At 43.9% G+C, this 16012-nt stretch overlaps 1 protein-coding gene across 2 annotated transcripts in view; it reads left to right on the top strand.

The window, feature by feature from the left end:
- Positions 1–16012, top strand: part of RST1 (ARM repeat superfamily protein) — a 230421-nt gene that overhangs the window by 182637 nt on the left and 31772 nt on the right. For both annotated transcript variants that reach the window (XM_087378094.1, XM_087378093.1), the window contains exons 14-17: positions 9816–9946; positions 10037–10128; positions 10453–10574; positions 10777–10986. In XM_087378094.1, coding sequence (XP_087234220.1) covers positions 9816–9946; positions 10037–10128; positions 10453–10574; positions 10777–10986 — 555 coding nt within the window. The remainder of the gene's footprint in view (positions 1–9815; positions 9947–10036; positions 10129–10452; positions 10575–10776; positions 10987–16012) is intronic.

Here is a 16012-nt window from a genome sequence, read left to right as displayed (position 1 = left end):
TCATAGCAGTGTTGGACAAAGGTAATTATAGACTGTAGAACATCAAGAAAATAGAACAGTGTATAGAGCATGATGTTGGGACTAAGTGCCATTGCAGGCATTAAGCATATCCTATGAATGTGCATTGAGCATCCGTCGGGAAAAGTTGTCATAGTATGAAGTTGACATTATCGCCTAACAGAAACTCATGTGGGACGGTGTCATTGTTGAACTCTGGAGCTTGTCAACTTAGGTGCTCAAGAAATCTCAAATTGGGATTGTATTGTTTTTTTCCTTTTCGACTGCTTGATTGCAATTGTAGATGCTCACAAAGAGGATGTAGTCTTTAGGAACTTTCTTGGGGATTTTGGAGTCACTATGGACTCTTTTGCATGCGGTTTATGATGTATTCAGATGCTGTTAACCGTTCCTTGTTGACATTTATCAAATAGCTTTGATGATGATTGTCTTCATCACACATATAGAAAATGTATAAATATTTGCACCATAACTATTTGGAAAGTGCTCTCTTGTGAGATCACCTTTCGTCTGTTTTATGTGAGCTTCAATGCTACTAAGGAGCTGGCAGATTTTCTATGATGAAAGGCGTGTGTCACGGGGGCGTGAAATTCTAGGTACTTTAATGTACTACAAGACTGTGACAACTTTGGTTTTAAAAGTCCAAGCGTGGGCTTAATAATGTGTAATTAAACGCGGCATGGTGCCTAGCACATAAGCGTAATTAATCCCTAGGCCCAAAAGCATTCCAAGGAATTAAAAGAGTGGTTGTTGGGAAATGATGACGTGGCATTTTTAATGGGCCCCCTAGAGGGCCATGTACCTTCAGTGGCCCCCCTAGAGTTCCAGGTGGCTCTAGTGCCTTCTACATGCTCCTTTGCCATTCCTGGACCTTCCTGGGCCTTCTAAACTTCACATGTGTGGTTTTCTCTCTCATCTTCTCCCTTTGTTGAGATTTTGGACTGGTTTTTCAGCCTCCTTCAGCTGAATTCCGTTTTTCTTCATAACTCCTCACCCGTTTGGATTCCTCGACTTCCGTTTGGCCCGATGGCTTCCCCTCTGCCTCCCCTTCGTAGTGATATGCTTTTCCCTCCGTGCGTTTGGTAGAACGGGCAGAGCTGAGCACTTCTTTTGCTGGTCGAATTTGCAAAAGTGGCTTTTTCTGGACCTTTTTTCTTCTACCGCCTCCTGGGCCTCTCCTCTTGCAAAGCTACAGCTTTCTGTTGAATTTCGAGTAGTCCGACGCGCTGGTTGACTGGTTTTTCTCAGTTTTGGAGGACTTTCCGGCGATGAAACTTCTCCAAAACCTTCTCAATGCATTCCTCTCTGAAGCACGCTTCTTTTGAGCCCAAGAACTCCCACTTCTTCGCGACAGAAGTGCTTCTTTTTGCATTTTTCAGTGGAATTCTTGCTGGTCGGCTCTTGTAAATGCTCTTTCTTCATGCCTTTGCACTCCTCTTTGGCTGAGAATGCAATTGGGCATTGGCTACTATGTCCTCTTGGCGATTGAGGACTTGGTTCGAGTTTTCAGGGCTTGGTGAGTTGTGATTTTGCTACTGCAATTTCTTTTTGCCATAAGCTATTGGTTGGCCTCGTGTGCCGCCTCTTTCTTGGCTCACAGGTGCCCAGGCAGTGCTACATGAGTCATTCTTTGGTTGGGTACTTTGCTGATTTTATTTTGGAGCTTTGAAAAGCTTTGTGAATGCCATCTGGAAACCACTCAAAGAGAGTGCAGCTGGGGTGCAGTGTGATCATCTGGACAGCCAATGGAATTGCACTCGGAAAAGAGAATGCCTTTGGGTTGAGCCTATGGGTTAAGTGCACTTATGTGATGGTGTTCTATGCTTGAAAGCCTTGCGAAGGCTTAGTGAATTGGGGCTGCGTGCTCAGTTGCAGGGAAGGTCTCCCAGATGTAACTTGTAATCATTTCACTGTGAAATATAAAGAAATACCGAAAGGGGCGCCACGGTGTTTGGGGCCAATCGGGTGCACTTGTCTATGTCTGTTGAGCAGGGGCATTCTAGCCTCCATCCCTTTTTCAGTGGTTTTGTTTGTGAACAAATGGGTAAATGCCAAATGGTGATCATGCAATGGTTAATGGTTGTGATATATGCTTTGTGAGCTGTAAATAAGTGCTGAAGTGATTAAAGGTTTAGTTCCACTGCCCTCTGAGTGATTAGAGGCCGGTTTCATTGGTTCCATTGCCGTGATTTGAACCCGGTTTAGTTCCACTGCCCTCTGAGTGATTAGAGGCCGGTTTCATTGGTTTCATTGGTTTCATCGGTTTCATTGGTCTCAAGAGGTGGGCCTCGGTAGTTTGGTGGAAGGATATCTTTGCTGCACTTTTTGACAGTTGAATATTACAACCATAAACATGGTGAGTACCCATGAGCAAGAGAGCTCCACAACTCCTCAAAGGAGAAGGCAGGAAAGCCTTAATGATCCAGCTAGTGTACAGCTGCAGGGAGCACAACAAATGCCTTTTGAGCAGGCCACACATGAAGCTACAACTGAGCTCAACGGTGATACTAGTTCTAGCAGTGAGTCAGATGCAGTGAGTCAGATGATGCTACTATGTTGAATGCACAGCTTGCAAGTGCAGTGACTGCTTTGACTCAGCTGGCTCAAAATTTGGCTCAGATTGTGCAAACAAATGCCAAGAAGAAGAAGAAATCAAGAAAGCACAAGCAGGGAAAGAGTGAGTACACACATGCATCAGCTTCTCATGGCGGACCGCACACTCATGCATCAGTTTCCCATGAGGGACAGCCATCAAAAATGACTCAGAAAGTGACTTCCAAGAGAGAGGAATCGCCCAAAAGAGCACTTGAGAAAGAGGTACAAAAAGTACAGCCAGTGCAACAGTATGAGCAGCCAGCACAAGGCCTTGGTTTGGGTATTTCTACTCCTCAAAATAATAATGTGCAGTCCATAAATGTGGCTCAACCACCTCAGCCATATTTGAGGCAGCAACCTAAATATTTTGGTGCAGATTCGATCTTTGATGCTATGTTGATTTCACCGCCAATTGGGCATAGAAAACAAGTCATGTATGACAATGTGGGAATGCAGCCAGGCATGCAAGCCACAGCATATGCTCCCATGCCTAATGTTCAGCCAAGCATGGCTCTCCCTAGTGAAGGGAATGCTGCAAATATACAGCCATCTTTGGGACAGCCAATATCAAATGTATATAAAGAATTTAAGGATGGTGGTTCTCATGTCAAGTTTGATACATATAATGGAGTACAGGACAGGTACAAAGCCCTCACATTCCTTCAACAGTTTGATGCTGCATTTCTTGGGGGTTTGTTTACAGAAGCATCCAAGATGAGGAAGGTTGCCACATTTTTGAAAGGCAATGCACTTAAGTGGTACACCAACCTTATGCTTCATGGAGATGCACCTACTACTTGGCTGGAATTTAAGCAAGTGTTCTCTTCTACTTGGCTTACTCCAACTTTTGAAGTTGAAGTACTTTCACACTGGCATGACTTGTCATACAAACTTTGCAAGAATCTTGATGATTACACCCAGAGGTTTTGGGATGTTTTGCTGCCATTGAGCTCTTACAGGCATGTTTCTTTGAAAGATCAAATAGAGAGGTACTGTTGTGGATTGCCTAGTGAGCTACGTGATTATTGCATCAAAACCAAGGTGGGTTCTATGACTCAATTAATTGAGAATGCAAGGACAGCATATGCATGGATGCAGGAGAAGAATTTGGGCTTTATGGACAGCAAGAAAGAAGACAACAAACGGGCTGCCAAACACCAGGATAAGGACATCAAATCTGAAAATAAAAATTATGGCAAACGACCGTTTCAAAAGGGAGGAAAAGCCCAATTCAAAGCTGGTCAAAGGCGTGGACAGCCTAATAAACAGCCCCGTACCAAGTTATCTGATGAAGAGAAAAAGTCACTCATGGAGCAAAACAAATGTTTTATATGCAAAGGAGAGGGAAGGGCAAAAAGCCTAAACCTTCTGCAGGACTTCTTCCAAATGTGATTGGGAGTTTGCCACATGCACATGATGAAGAGGAAATGAAAAAGACTGAGATGTGCAGAGCATGGGGAAAAATCAGAAATCAGAATTGTTTGTTTTTCTTTGATTTTGGGGCAAAGGCAAATTTCATAACTCCTGATATGGCAGGAAGGCTTGGCATCGAGCCTGGGGAAATGGGGCCATCCGGCATGTGTGATATGGCCAACCCTGAACTCAACACACCTGTCACTCCTATCATTGGCAAGTTGAGGATGCATATCCAGGGATATCAGGATGCAGAGGAGTTCTACATTATGCCTTTGCCAGAGTGTGATGCTTTGCTTGGGATGCCTTGGATGTACAGGGTGGGGGCTGATGTGCAGATGAGAAACAAGAAGATTTCTTTAACTCATAGAGGCAAAAATCATGTACTTGATGTAAAGTTGAAAGGGGAGTCCATCCCTGTAGTTTCAGCTTCTTGTATTTCCAATGTAATAAAGCGTCATATTTCAGCGTACTTGATTTTTGTCAAAGAGGACAGCCAACCAGTTCAGGAAGGCTCTACTCTTTCTGCTTTAGATAGAGAAAGGGCTGCTTTTATTTCAGATTTTCAGGATTGTTTCTCAGATGCACTTCCTCAAGAATTACCTCCCAAGAGGCCCGAGGATCATCAAATTGATATAATTCCAGGAAGCTCACTGCCTAATATACCTCCCTATCGTGTCAGTAAGGCACAACAAGAAGAGATAATGTCACAAGTGAAGGAACTCTTGGAAAAGGAATTAATACAGCCAAGTAATTCTCCTTACTATTCCCCTGTGTTGCTTGTGCAAAAGAAGGATGGCAGTTGGAGAATGTGTATTGATTATAGGGCTTTGAATAAAGTCACAATTAAGAACCGTTTTCCAATTCCACGCATTGATGATATATTGGATCGGTTGGAAGGTTCCTCAATGTTCAGTCGTATTGACCTTAAAAGTGGATACCATCAGATAAGGATACGGCCTGAAGATGTCTACAAGACTGCCTTCCGCACTTCATTTGGCTTATATGAGTTCCTTGTGATGCCTTTTGGTTTGACTAATGCACCTGCCACTTTCAATAGAATGATGGACAGAATTTTTAGAGCACACAGAAAGTTTGTGGGCACTTTCTTCGATGACATCATTGTGTTCTCTAAAAATGAGCAGGAGCACAGGAAACACCTCACTATTGTGTTTCAAGAGTTGAAAAGACACAAGCTATTAATAAACACCAAGAAAAGTGAGTTCTTTATGCATGAGATTCATTTTCTCGGTCATATAGTGTCAAAGGATGGAGTCAAGATGGATCCTGCAAAAGTTGAGGCCATAAGGAGTTGGCCAATTTTGAAAAATCTGCATGACGATCGGAGGTTTATAAAGTACTTTGCAGAAATTGCTTCTCCCTTGCATGCTTTACAAAAGAAAGCTGTACCGTTTCGGTGGGGACCAAAGGAAAATGCAGCTTTTGAAGAGCTGAAGCAAAAATTGTGTTCTGAACCCGTTATTATCTTGCCACATCTTGCAAAACCCTTCGCTGTAACTTGTGATGCATGTGGGAACAGCATAGGAGGCACTTTGATGCAGGATGGCAGAGTGGTTGCATATGAGAGTAGAGTTCTCAAAGATGCTGAATTGTACTTGCAGACATACGAGAAGGAAATGTTAGCAGTGATACATGCTTTGACCACATGGAAACATTACCTTCTTGGAGCTGATTTTTATGTGCAGACAGATCATCAGTCACTTAGATATTTTCTCACGCAGAGAAAGTTATCTGAAAAGCACATGAGATGGGCTAACTTCCTCTCCATGTTTCATTTTCAAATTGTACATGTGCCGGGTAACAAAAATGTCGTGGCTGATGCACTTTCCAGGAAACCACAGCCTGAAGCAGTCTCCAAGAAACCCAGTGTTTCAGCAGTGAGCATTGCTTACAACAATGTGTTAGATGTGATGAAAGATCAGTATGTTAATGATGCTGATTTTTCAACTATTTATGATCAGCTTTCTGATGGTCAAAGGCATGATCACTATATGTTGAAAGAGGGTTTCATTTTGATGCATGGACGACTCTGTGTCACTAATCAGATGCGACAGAAAGTCATAATGGAAAGTCATGCTCCTCCATATGCAGGACATAGGGGAATTACAGCAACAATTACAGCAGTGGAGCAATACTTTTATTGGCCATCTTTGAGGAAAGATGTGGAAGAAAATGTGAGAACATGCATGGTTTGTCAGAAAGTAAAGTTTGACAGGCAGAAGGCACCTGGGTTGTTACACCCTTTGCCAATTCCGGATAGACCATGGCAAAGCATAGGTATGGATTTTGTGTTTGATCTTCCACGTACTCCTACTGGACATGATGGATTGTGGACAATAATTTGCAGGTTTAGCGAAACAAGCCCACTTTGTGCCAGTAAGAAAGAAAATTACAGCAGATCAAATGGCCAAATTGTTTTTGCAGCATGTCTTCAAGTATCATGGGATGCCTGAATCCATAATCAGTGATAGAGATCCGAGGATGACCAGCCTCTTTTGGAGAGGACTGTTTGAAAATATGGGCACTATGCTGAATTTTTCGTCATCTTTTCACCCTCAGCCTGATGGACAATCGGAGCAGGAAAACTCTACCATCTTGGATATGTTTAAATGCTATGTCTCAGACCACAAAAGCAAATGGGAGCATTATGTGCTTTTGCTGGAATATGCTTATAATAATACGGTGCACACATCCACAGGTAAAGCACCTTTTGAAATAGTGGAAGGTGCCAGGAAGATACCTCCCATTTTGCATACAAAAGAGAAAATCTTCGAAGCTGATCGTTTTGTGGAAGCCTTGAAGAGGCTTACAAGAAGATCAAATATGCCTTGCAAAGAAGTCAAGACAAGCAGAAAAGAGTAGCAGATAAGCACCGCAGGGAATTGGTATTCACAGAAGGTGATTGGGTTTTGCTGCGTTTTCAGAAGGCAAGGCTGAAAAATAAGAAAGGCAAGGAAAGGTTGTACACAAAGCTGAACATGCGTTACTATGGTCCTTTCCAGGTTTCTGAAAAGATAAACGAGGTAGCTTACAGGCTGAAGTTGCCTCCGCATTGGAAGATACATAATGCCTTTCATGTGAGCTTATTAAAGCAATATCATGGAGATATTCCCGAGGATGTACCTGATGAGGTGCAGCCTGAAGTGGAAGAACAGGATGAACTTCTGGTCCCAGAGCAGATTCTGGCACACAGAGATAGAAAGCTCAAGGGTAAAGTTATCCGTCGCTACTTGGTAAAATTTCAAAATTACCCATCACTTGATGCGAAATGGATGGAGGAAGGTGAACTGGCAGATTCACCTGGGATATTGCAGCTTTACCTTGATGCTTTCCAATTAGAGCCGACTGCGGTCTGGGCTCCTACAGGTAGTTCAGCAGAGCGAGCGTCTGGAGCATTACCTGATGTTCGAGAGGGGGGTAGCACCTCCACTCCCTCAGTACAGACGGGCTCACCGTGATTTCATGAGGTCGCTTGATGACACTGTATGTTTCATCCAAGATACTGAGCTGACAGTATTTCTGTTGTGAGACTTCATGATATTGATGCATCTTGACTATTGATCGCCGAGGATCACATAGATTTTGAGCAGTATATATGGATGGATGCATGCCTCTCCTAGCCATATTTTCACTATCTCTGTATACTATAGCTGGGGCTTTCTTGTATACTCTTTTATGCTATATTTCATGCTCGCTCCTGTGTTTTGGGGCAGCAAACTGTGGTTTGCTGTTTCAAGAGAGGGGTATGTCACGGGGGCGTGAAATTCTAGGTACTTTAATGTACTACAAGACCGTGACAACTTTGGTTTTAAAAGTCCAAGCGTGGGCTTAATAATGTGTAATTAAACGTTGTGTAATTAAACGCGGCATGGTGCCTAGCACATAAGCGTAATTAATCCCTAGGCCCAAAGGCATTCCAAGGAATTAAAAGAGTGGTTGTTGGGAAATGATGACGTGGCATTTTTAATGGGCCCCCTAGAGGGCCATGTACCTTCAGTGGCCCCCCTAGAGTTCCAGGTGGCTCTAGTGCCTTCTATATGCTCCTTTGCCATTCCTGGACCTTCCTGGGCCTTCTAAACTTCACATGTGTGGTTTTCTCTCTCATCTTCTCCCTTTGTTGAGATTTTGGACTGGTTTTTCAGCCTCCTTCAGCTGAATTCCGTTTTTCTTCATAACTCCTCACCCGTTTGGATTCCTCGACTTCCGTTTGGCCCGATGGCTTCCCCTCTGCCTCCCCTTCGTAGTGATATGCTTTTCCCTCCGTGCGTTTGGTAGAACGGGCAGAGCTGAGCACTTCTTTTGCTGGTCGAATTTGCAAAAGTGGCTTTTTCTGGACCTTTTTTCTTCTACCGCCTCCTGGGCCTCTCCTCTTGCAAAGCTACAGCTTTCTGTTGAATTTCGAGTGGTCCGACGCGCTGGTTGACTGGTTTTTCTCAGTTTTGGAGGACTTTCCGGCGATGAAACTTCTCCAAAACCTTCTCAATGCATTCCTCTCTGAAGCACGCTTCTTTTGAGCCCAAGAACTCCCACTTCTTCGCGACAGAAGTGCTTCTTTTCGCATTTTTCAGTGGAATTCTTGCTGGTCGGCTCTTGTAAATGCTCTTTCTTCATGCCTTTGCACTCCTCTTTGGCTGAGAATGCAATTGGGCATTGGCTACTATGTCCTCTTGGCGATTGAGGACTTGGTTCGAGTTTTCAGGGCTTGGTGAGTTGTGATTTTGCTACTGCAATTTCTTTTTGCCATAAGCTATTGGTTGGCCTCGTGTGCCGCCTCTTTCTTGGCTCACAGGTGCCCAGGCAGTGCTACATGAGTCATTCTTTGGTTGGGTACTTTGCTGATTTTATTTTGGAGCTTTGAAAAGCTTTGTGAATGCCATCTGGAAACCACTCAAAGAGAGTGCAGCTGGGGTGCAGTGTGATCATCTGGACAGCCAATGGAATTGCACTCGGAAAAGAGAATGCCTTTGGGTTGAGCCTATGGGTTAAGTGCACTTATGTGATGGTGTTCTATGCTTGAAAGCCTTGCGAAGGCTTAGTGAATTGGGGCTGCGTGCTCAGTTGCAGGGAAGGTCTCCCAGATGCAACTTGTAATCATCACTGTGAAATATAAAGAAATACCGAAAGGGGCGCCACGGTGTTTGGGGCCAATCGGGTGCACTTGTCTATGTCTGTTGAGCAGGGGCATTCTAGCCTCCATCCCTTTTTCAGTGGTTTTGTTTGTGAACAAATGGGTAAATGCCAAATGGTGATCATGCAATGGTTAATGGTTGTGATATATGCTTTGTGAGCTGTAAATAAGTGCTGAAGAGGCCGGTTTCATGGCGTGTGAGCCTTGTTGTGCCTTCTGCAAGATTTTCATTGCTGACTGAACTAGCTATGAGTTCATCCTTTATATCATTCTTATTATGGAGGGGATTGTCGTAAAGTGTCAAAAGTGCATTTTGAGCTCTCGAATTTGGCGTCATAGTGTGGTTTTATGTTGCATAGTGGATTGTCATAAACTAAAAAAGCATTTTTGGTAGCATATTGTTTACACTACGTGAATTGTCTCTGCATGTCATGGCAAGTATGGACATTCCTTGACCCATTTTTGAAGTGTGCACCTATCTTGTGCCTTGCACCCAGCATGTTGTAGAACGTATTTAGGCAATTGACATCTTGAATCATTGTAAGCGATTGTTGTTTTAAATGTGAGATATTGAACGACAATTTTGTATGCAGCCTTTTTGCTTTGTAACAATCTTGCATTACACTACCTATTTTTCCAGGTGGAACTCTTGGAGATAAGCATGACAGATATGCGTGGAAAACATGTCCAGATTCTCGTCTCTGAACTAGTGCCACAGGCACGCAGAGCCTGTGAGGAACTGGTTGTTAAGTTTCTCCTGCATGAATATGAGTGAGTAACATGCATGTGAACTTTGTCAAAGGCCTGGCTCACTTGTAGTATAGGGACTCAATAACAGATGCTGAAGCTTTTGAAATGCAGATTTAGGCAGAGAGGCCAGGAGGAAAAGAAACCTGCAGAAAGCAAAGTAGGGAAATTACTCAATGCAATTCCTCGTATACTATCGACATCTGGTATGATTGCAAAAAATCCCTGTTTAAGCTCAAATGTTCTCATTGTACTAATCTGAAGTAAGATATTGCATTTTTGCTCTCTTTTATCACTTTCATCTTTAATGACTTTATATTGCTGTATATTTCCAATTTCGACAGCCTTGTCAGGGTTGTGACAGAAACTTTGATGCTATGTCAATTTGATAATAGGCAGCTGAAAGAAGAAGAATAGGAGCAAAGATAATGAAAGTCGCACCAATGATTTGACATATTTTATTGGCAATCAAAAGTCACACCAAAGTATTTGACCAAACTAAAATGGTTCTTAAACTATGAATATTGCAGCTCGCAAGGAAAATTTTGCAATGCAGTTTCCAGCTGTGTGTTCACTGTTAAATCCCTTTGCTCCAGCAGTTGTGCATTCAGATAGAGAAAACCACAGGTTTCAGGCCAAGAATAGTTTGAAGGTTAGTTCATGGCTCTTCATCTTGAGATTGTGGATGATATACTGCCATTGAAATTATACTTGAATTTGACAGATTTGCAGGCCAAGGACTTAACTTTCATAAGCACTCTAGTATTGCTTTGCTTTACTTTTGATGAGATTGTGTGTAATATTTTATATCAAGCTTCTATATTCTTTTTTTATTAAACAAGTTTGTTTCACAGAATTTGCAGGCCTGGGTAGCTGATTGTGAGCAGCTGTTCTGTGAAATTTCTGACAACATGAATTTGTCGGGAAACTTGATTTTGGCTTTGCTAAGTCTTCAATCCTGGTCACCATTCATAAGGGATTGGCTGGAGGCAAGAAGAACCATCGATGATGTGCTGGATAAATCTGGCAGCTTGAATGATACTGCTGATATACATATAATGAAGGTAACTGCATAATAAAGAATGGGGTCATTGAATCCTTGAATCATAGGTTATTCTTTAAGTTGGCTTTTGGGCTTTTTTCCCCCAATTTTGGCACTGAATTTCGTTTTTGACTTTAGTGGATCCTTTTTAAAGTGGGGCACCACTTTCTTGGTGCTTTTGCTCTTGTGGGACCTACATTTTGGCACTTTCCCCTTAAAATTCGGGCCTTTTTGCACTCTTCAAGGTCCTACACATTCAACAAACAACTTTAACCCATTAAAGGTTAGACAAATGCATGCATTCTGATTCTTGGACTATTCCTAGTCCCTTGTAGTTATCCCCATAGTTCTCGTAACCAATGCAAAGCAAAAAAAACGAATGCTAGTTAATCGAAGTCAATTTTCTTTGACCGAAGTCAATCTAATAAAGATTTCTCTTTATTTCTTGGGATAAAAATATGATTTTGTGACATCCCCTCGGCTTCTGAGCAATTGTCCGCAACTGAAAAGCTTCTTGGTACAATTGTAAAACTTAAAGATATTCCGAGAAGAATTCCTCATCCACCCACTGGCATCAAGTGCCAAATAGTTTTGAACTTGACAAGGTACTTTGGTAATCCTGCTGCCTTGAGTCCTTTCTTTTCTTTGGAGATTCCTCTCCATCTTTTCCACCTATGGTGGCGTTTGGTAACTTCCGATCATTGACTTAGATTGGTCTTGTGACAAAATCTATCTTGGTGATTTTCTGCTGCAAATTGGTGTACCCAGCCTAATGCTCTTTTACGAGCTAGTTGTACAAAGTTTATTATATTGCAATTAAGATCTTTGGGGGGGGGGGGGAGGGGCATCCAGCCCTTATTTCTAGGCCCTAGTGTGTGTGTTCTCTGTTCTTTCTCTGCCTCTCTCAGTTTGTTTCGTTTCCTAGAAGAAATCTGATGGTGCTCCCCGTCAGATGAAGCTATCAGATGCTGTTTTCCCCTATTACCTAGGAAATTCAAAATCTTTATTGGTGATTATCTGCCTGCGAATTGAGGATCCAGGCTCTGTTTCTGCTACATGTGATTCGTTTTAGGGTTTTCGGGCTGATTACAGATTCGTTTTAGGGTTTTTGGTCCGGTTATAGTGGTATCAAAGCACAATTTTGTCACTTTCCTTGGTGATAGCGATCCCAAGCCCAAGGAGATAGTAGAGAACTGCAGCAAATTGAAGAAGACAGCTTCAAGGCAAATAATCTAGATTAAGGAGTCCTCAATTTGATCGCAATTTCAGGCACAACTTATTCAGTCCAATCAGCTCGTCTTAGTTCGTAATTTCTGCCAAGAAAGCAAATGAATTTCAAATTGCAAGCAATCTGAGAAAATTGGCGGTATGCTGTCCCAAAACCGCAAGCTATTCAACGATTTACAGTGAGCCAGTATTGGTTTCAAGTTCGTATTTTGTTGCTGTCTCAATTTGTGATTCAGAATTGGGCGCTTTTCCTCAAGTTCAACGCTGTTGGATCAATTCAAGTTTCGCTGCTTATTGTGATTTGAGTTCCATACTCACAATCTAGAAATTGGGAGCTGTTTGCGCTTGATTTGAAGCAGCCCAAGCAGTGTCATGAAATCATTGCAATTAGTCATGAAAGAAAGCGCAAATCAGAATATCAATTCCCTATTCAAAGTCGACTTGCAAGCTGCTATTGGTCCTAGGACTTGCAGCAATTGAGAAGGGGCAAACAAGCGGTTGAACCACCCATATTTGGGACTGTTTGTGTTGACGGTTATTTCAGTACTTCAAGATTTGACACTGGAGAGTATTATCTACATTGATTTTGAGGAACCAGAAACTCAAGGATCACAAAGATCTAGAAAATGATCAAAAGATCAAATATATGTGGGAATTCCTTATTAAAAAGCGATTCCCAGTAATGGTTAAGTATATTTGATTTAATAGTTATTTGTTGTCTTTAAGACCTGAATATTTGTTATCCTTGTTTATTTCAAGGAAACAAGAGTAATACACACTTGGTTTAATCATTTGTCAAAGTTATACTTCCATGGAATATGGAAGAATTCCTTGATGGGACAAAACCATTGGTAATAGCAAAGATATTCAAGTTCTTATGCCAAAGAAATATAGAGCTATGGAACTAATTTCTATGACCGGCAAAGTCGCATGTCCATTCTGAATATAGGAGAATATTAATAGTTCAAGTACGATTTGGAAAGTTTTATGGCGAGGCCAAGACTTTAATTAAGAAGATGTGAATTCAATTTTCATATAGGTATTTATTTTAAGTTATATTATCTCAAGCCCTGGAAGCTCTAAGTTATGATGTCTACATTATGGAACTAGTTTCTGCTATTCAATCAAGATTATAGACTTGTAGTCTTCTCAGTGCAAAGGAATATTGATATCTTTCGTGGATATTGAGAAATACACAGGTGGACCTTAAATGATCCGTGGTCCTATTTAGTGCCCCCCCAAAAAAAAAAGTCTGAACGTCCGCAGTGAAAGTCTCTTGAAGAGACCATCAAAACCACTGCTGCTGCTCCCCGCTCCTCCTGCTCCCGTCCTCTCCCTGCTCCTCCTGCTGCTCTCCTCTCCCCGCTCCTCCTGCTGCTCCTCCTGCTCCCCTCCTTGCTGCCCCCTCCCTTCCCTCCTGCTGCTCCTCCTCCCTGCTGCTGCTCCTCTCCCCGCTCCTCCTGCTGCTCCTCTCCCCGCTCTTCCTGCTGCTCCTCCTGCTCCCCCCTCCCTTCCCTCCTCGCTGCCCCCTCCTACCTGCGCTGCCCTCTCCCCTGTGCTGCCCCCTTCCCCCGCGCTGCCCTCTCCCCTGCGCGCTGCCCCTCCCTCCTACCTGCTGCAGCCTCCCCCCCCCTGCGCTGCAGTCTGCTCCCCCCCCCGCCTGCTGCTGCTCCCCCCGTGCTGCTGCCTGCACGTTCCCCCCCCCGTCCCCTCCTCTCCCCCCCTGCTCTTCCTTGCTCCCCCCCCCCCGCTCCAGGCCCCCTCTCCTCCCCTCTCCTCTCCTCCTCTCCTCCTTCCCCTCTCCTCTACTCCTCTCCTCCCCCTCTCCTCCACTCCTCCTCTCCTCTATCCTCCCCTCCTCTCCCCTCCTCCTCCTTGCTGCCCCCTTGCTGACTCCTCCTTGGCTTCTTCTTCTCTCTCCCTTCTTCCTTCACCCACTCCTTCATCTGGAGTACCCCTATTCTCTTATAGGGGTCTCCTGGGTTTCAGGAAAGCGGACGGAGTTTTTTAATTTTTGTGTTTGAATCGGCCAACACACCTCGATTGACGAATGGGTTCCCATTCAGTCAATCCGTCTCCGCTCACACCGGCCGCGAGAACTGTCACTTTTTCAAAAGACGAGCTGCAGCAGTTGCAAAAGGATTTGGAGCATGAGTGTTCCACGACTCTCTTCGCACGCATTCATGGCTCACACCCCTCCAGGTCACAAGCTAGAGATTGGATGCTGGCGGCGCTTCCTCAGGACCTCGCCCCCCACCTCAAGGATGTTCGTTTGTTGGGACGGGGTTTCTTTCAAGTTTGCCTAGATTCCCCGGACGTCATGACAGACCTGCTACAGGCCGGGTTTCTACTTCTAGGCTACATGAGGATTTTTTTGTTTTCTTTTCAACTGGGATTTGACCCAGTTGAAGAGGACAAGCAGGGAGTTTCTGTTTTCATCAGGTTCCGTGGTCTTCCCTCAGTTTATCACCGGCTTCTTTCAGTTATTGGCGAGAGGTTTGGTGTGGTAGCAGAGATCCCCCCTCTCCCTGGCGAGCCCTCTTCGGCTGCTGAGGCGGTGAGGATGGACGGGGTACCCAGGGTTAGGGTCATTGTCTAGGACCCCAATATTTCAAATGACCACATCATGCTACAGTGACCCGATGGGTCTTTCTTCCGCTAGAGATTTGAGGTTGCAGGTCGGCAGGACCAGTGCAGGATTTGCAGATCCTCGGGGCACTTCGCCAGAGATTGCCCAAAGAAGAAAAAGAGGCCCAGAAAGCAACCAGCTCGTACTAGCTTACGACAAAGAGCAGGAGCAGGACCTACCGCTCCACAGACACGGGCTCCCCCCCCTCCTAGGGCTACTCGAGTCCCTTCGGCACCCCGCACCACCTCTGACCCACGGTGGGTTCCGGTCGTGTGGTAGCAGATGCTCTTTCAAGGAGGCCACATCCAGATGCAGTGTCTAAAAAGCCTCTAGTTTCAGCAATAACCATTTCATATCACAATGAATTGGATGACATGGTAGATCAATATGCAAATGATGCTGATTTTTCATGGGTACATGAACAGCTTGTGGCTGGGCAAAAGCATGACCATTATGCACTCAAGAATGGTTTTATGATGATGCATGGGAGACTCTGTGTCACCAAGCAACTTAGGCATAAGGTTCTCACAGAAAGTTGTGCTCCGCCATACGCTGGTCATAAGAGGTATTGAGGCTATAGTTAAGGCTGTGGAACATTATTTTTATTGGCCTACGTTGAGAAAGGATGTGGATGCCTATGTCAAGACATGTATCACTTGCCAGAAGGCGAAATATGATAGGCAAAAGCCAACGGGGTTGTTGCATCCTTTGCCTATTCCAGATAGGCCCTGGCAGAGTATTGCCATGGATTTCATATTTGATTTGCCTCGTACATCCAGTGGACATGATGGGATAGGGACTATAATTTGCAGATTCAGCAAACAAGCCCATTTCATTTCAGTAAAGTAAAAGATTACAGTAGATCAAACGGCACGACTTTTTATGTCACATGTGTTCAAACATCATGGGATGCCTCAATCAATTGCCAGTGACAGAGATCCCAGTATTTTAAAAAACATGGCGACGCTGCATGAAGAAACCGAGGTCTCCTGGCTTTGACTCAAAGAGAGTAAAGGCTCCAGATCCTTTCCCCCAAAGAGCAGCGCCCCACGTCATCAAAAAGGACTCAGATGTAACATATGAGAACAACCTGAAGATACATGTCCATACCACTCTAGAGCTAGTGCAACTCCATAAACAATGCTTGCTAGATTCCTCTGCAAGTTGACAACGCATACACAAGGAGGGTCTA

The sequence above is a fragment of the Dipteris shenzhenensis genome, chromosome 8, assembly GCF_047967505.1.
Source record: "Dipteris shenzhenensis isolate YYH24624 ecotype China chromosome 8, Dip_SZ_1.0, whole genome shotgun sequence".
NCBI lineage: Eukaryota > Viridiplantae > Streptophyta > Polypodiopsida > Gleicheniales > Dipteridaceae > Dipteris > Dipteris shenzhenensis.
This window is presented reverse-complemented; position numbering and strand designations above follow the sequence as displayed.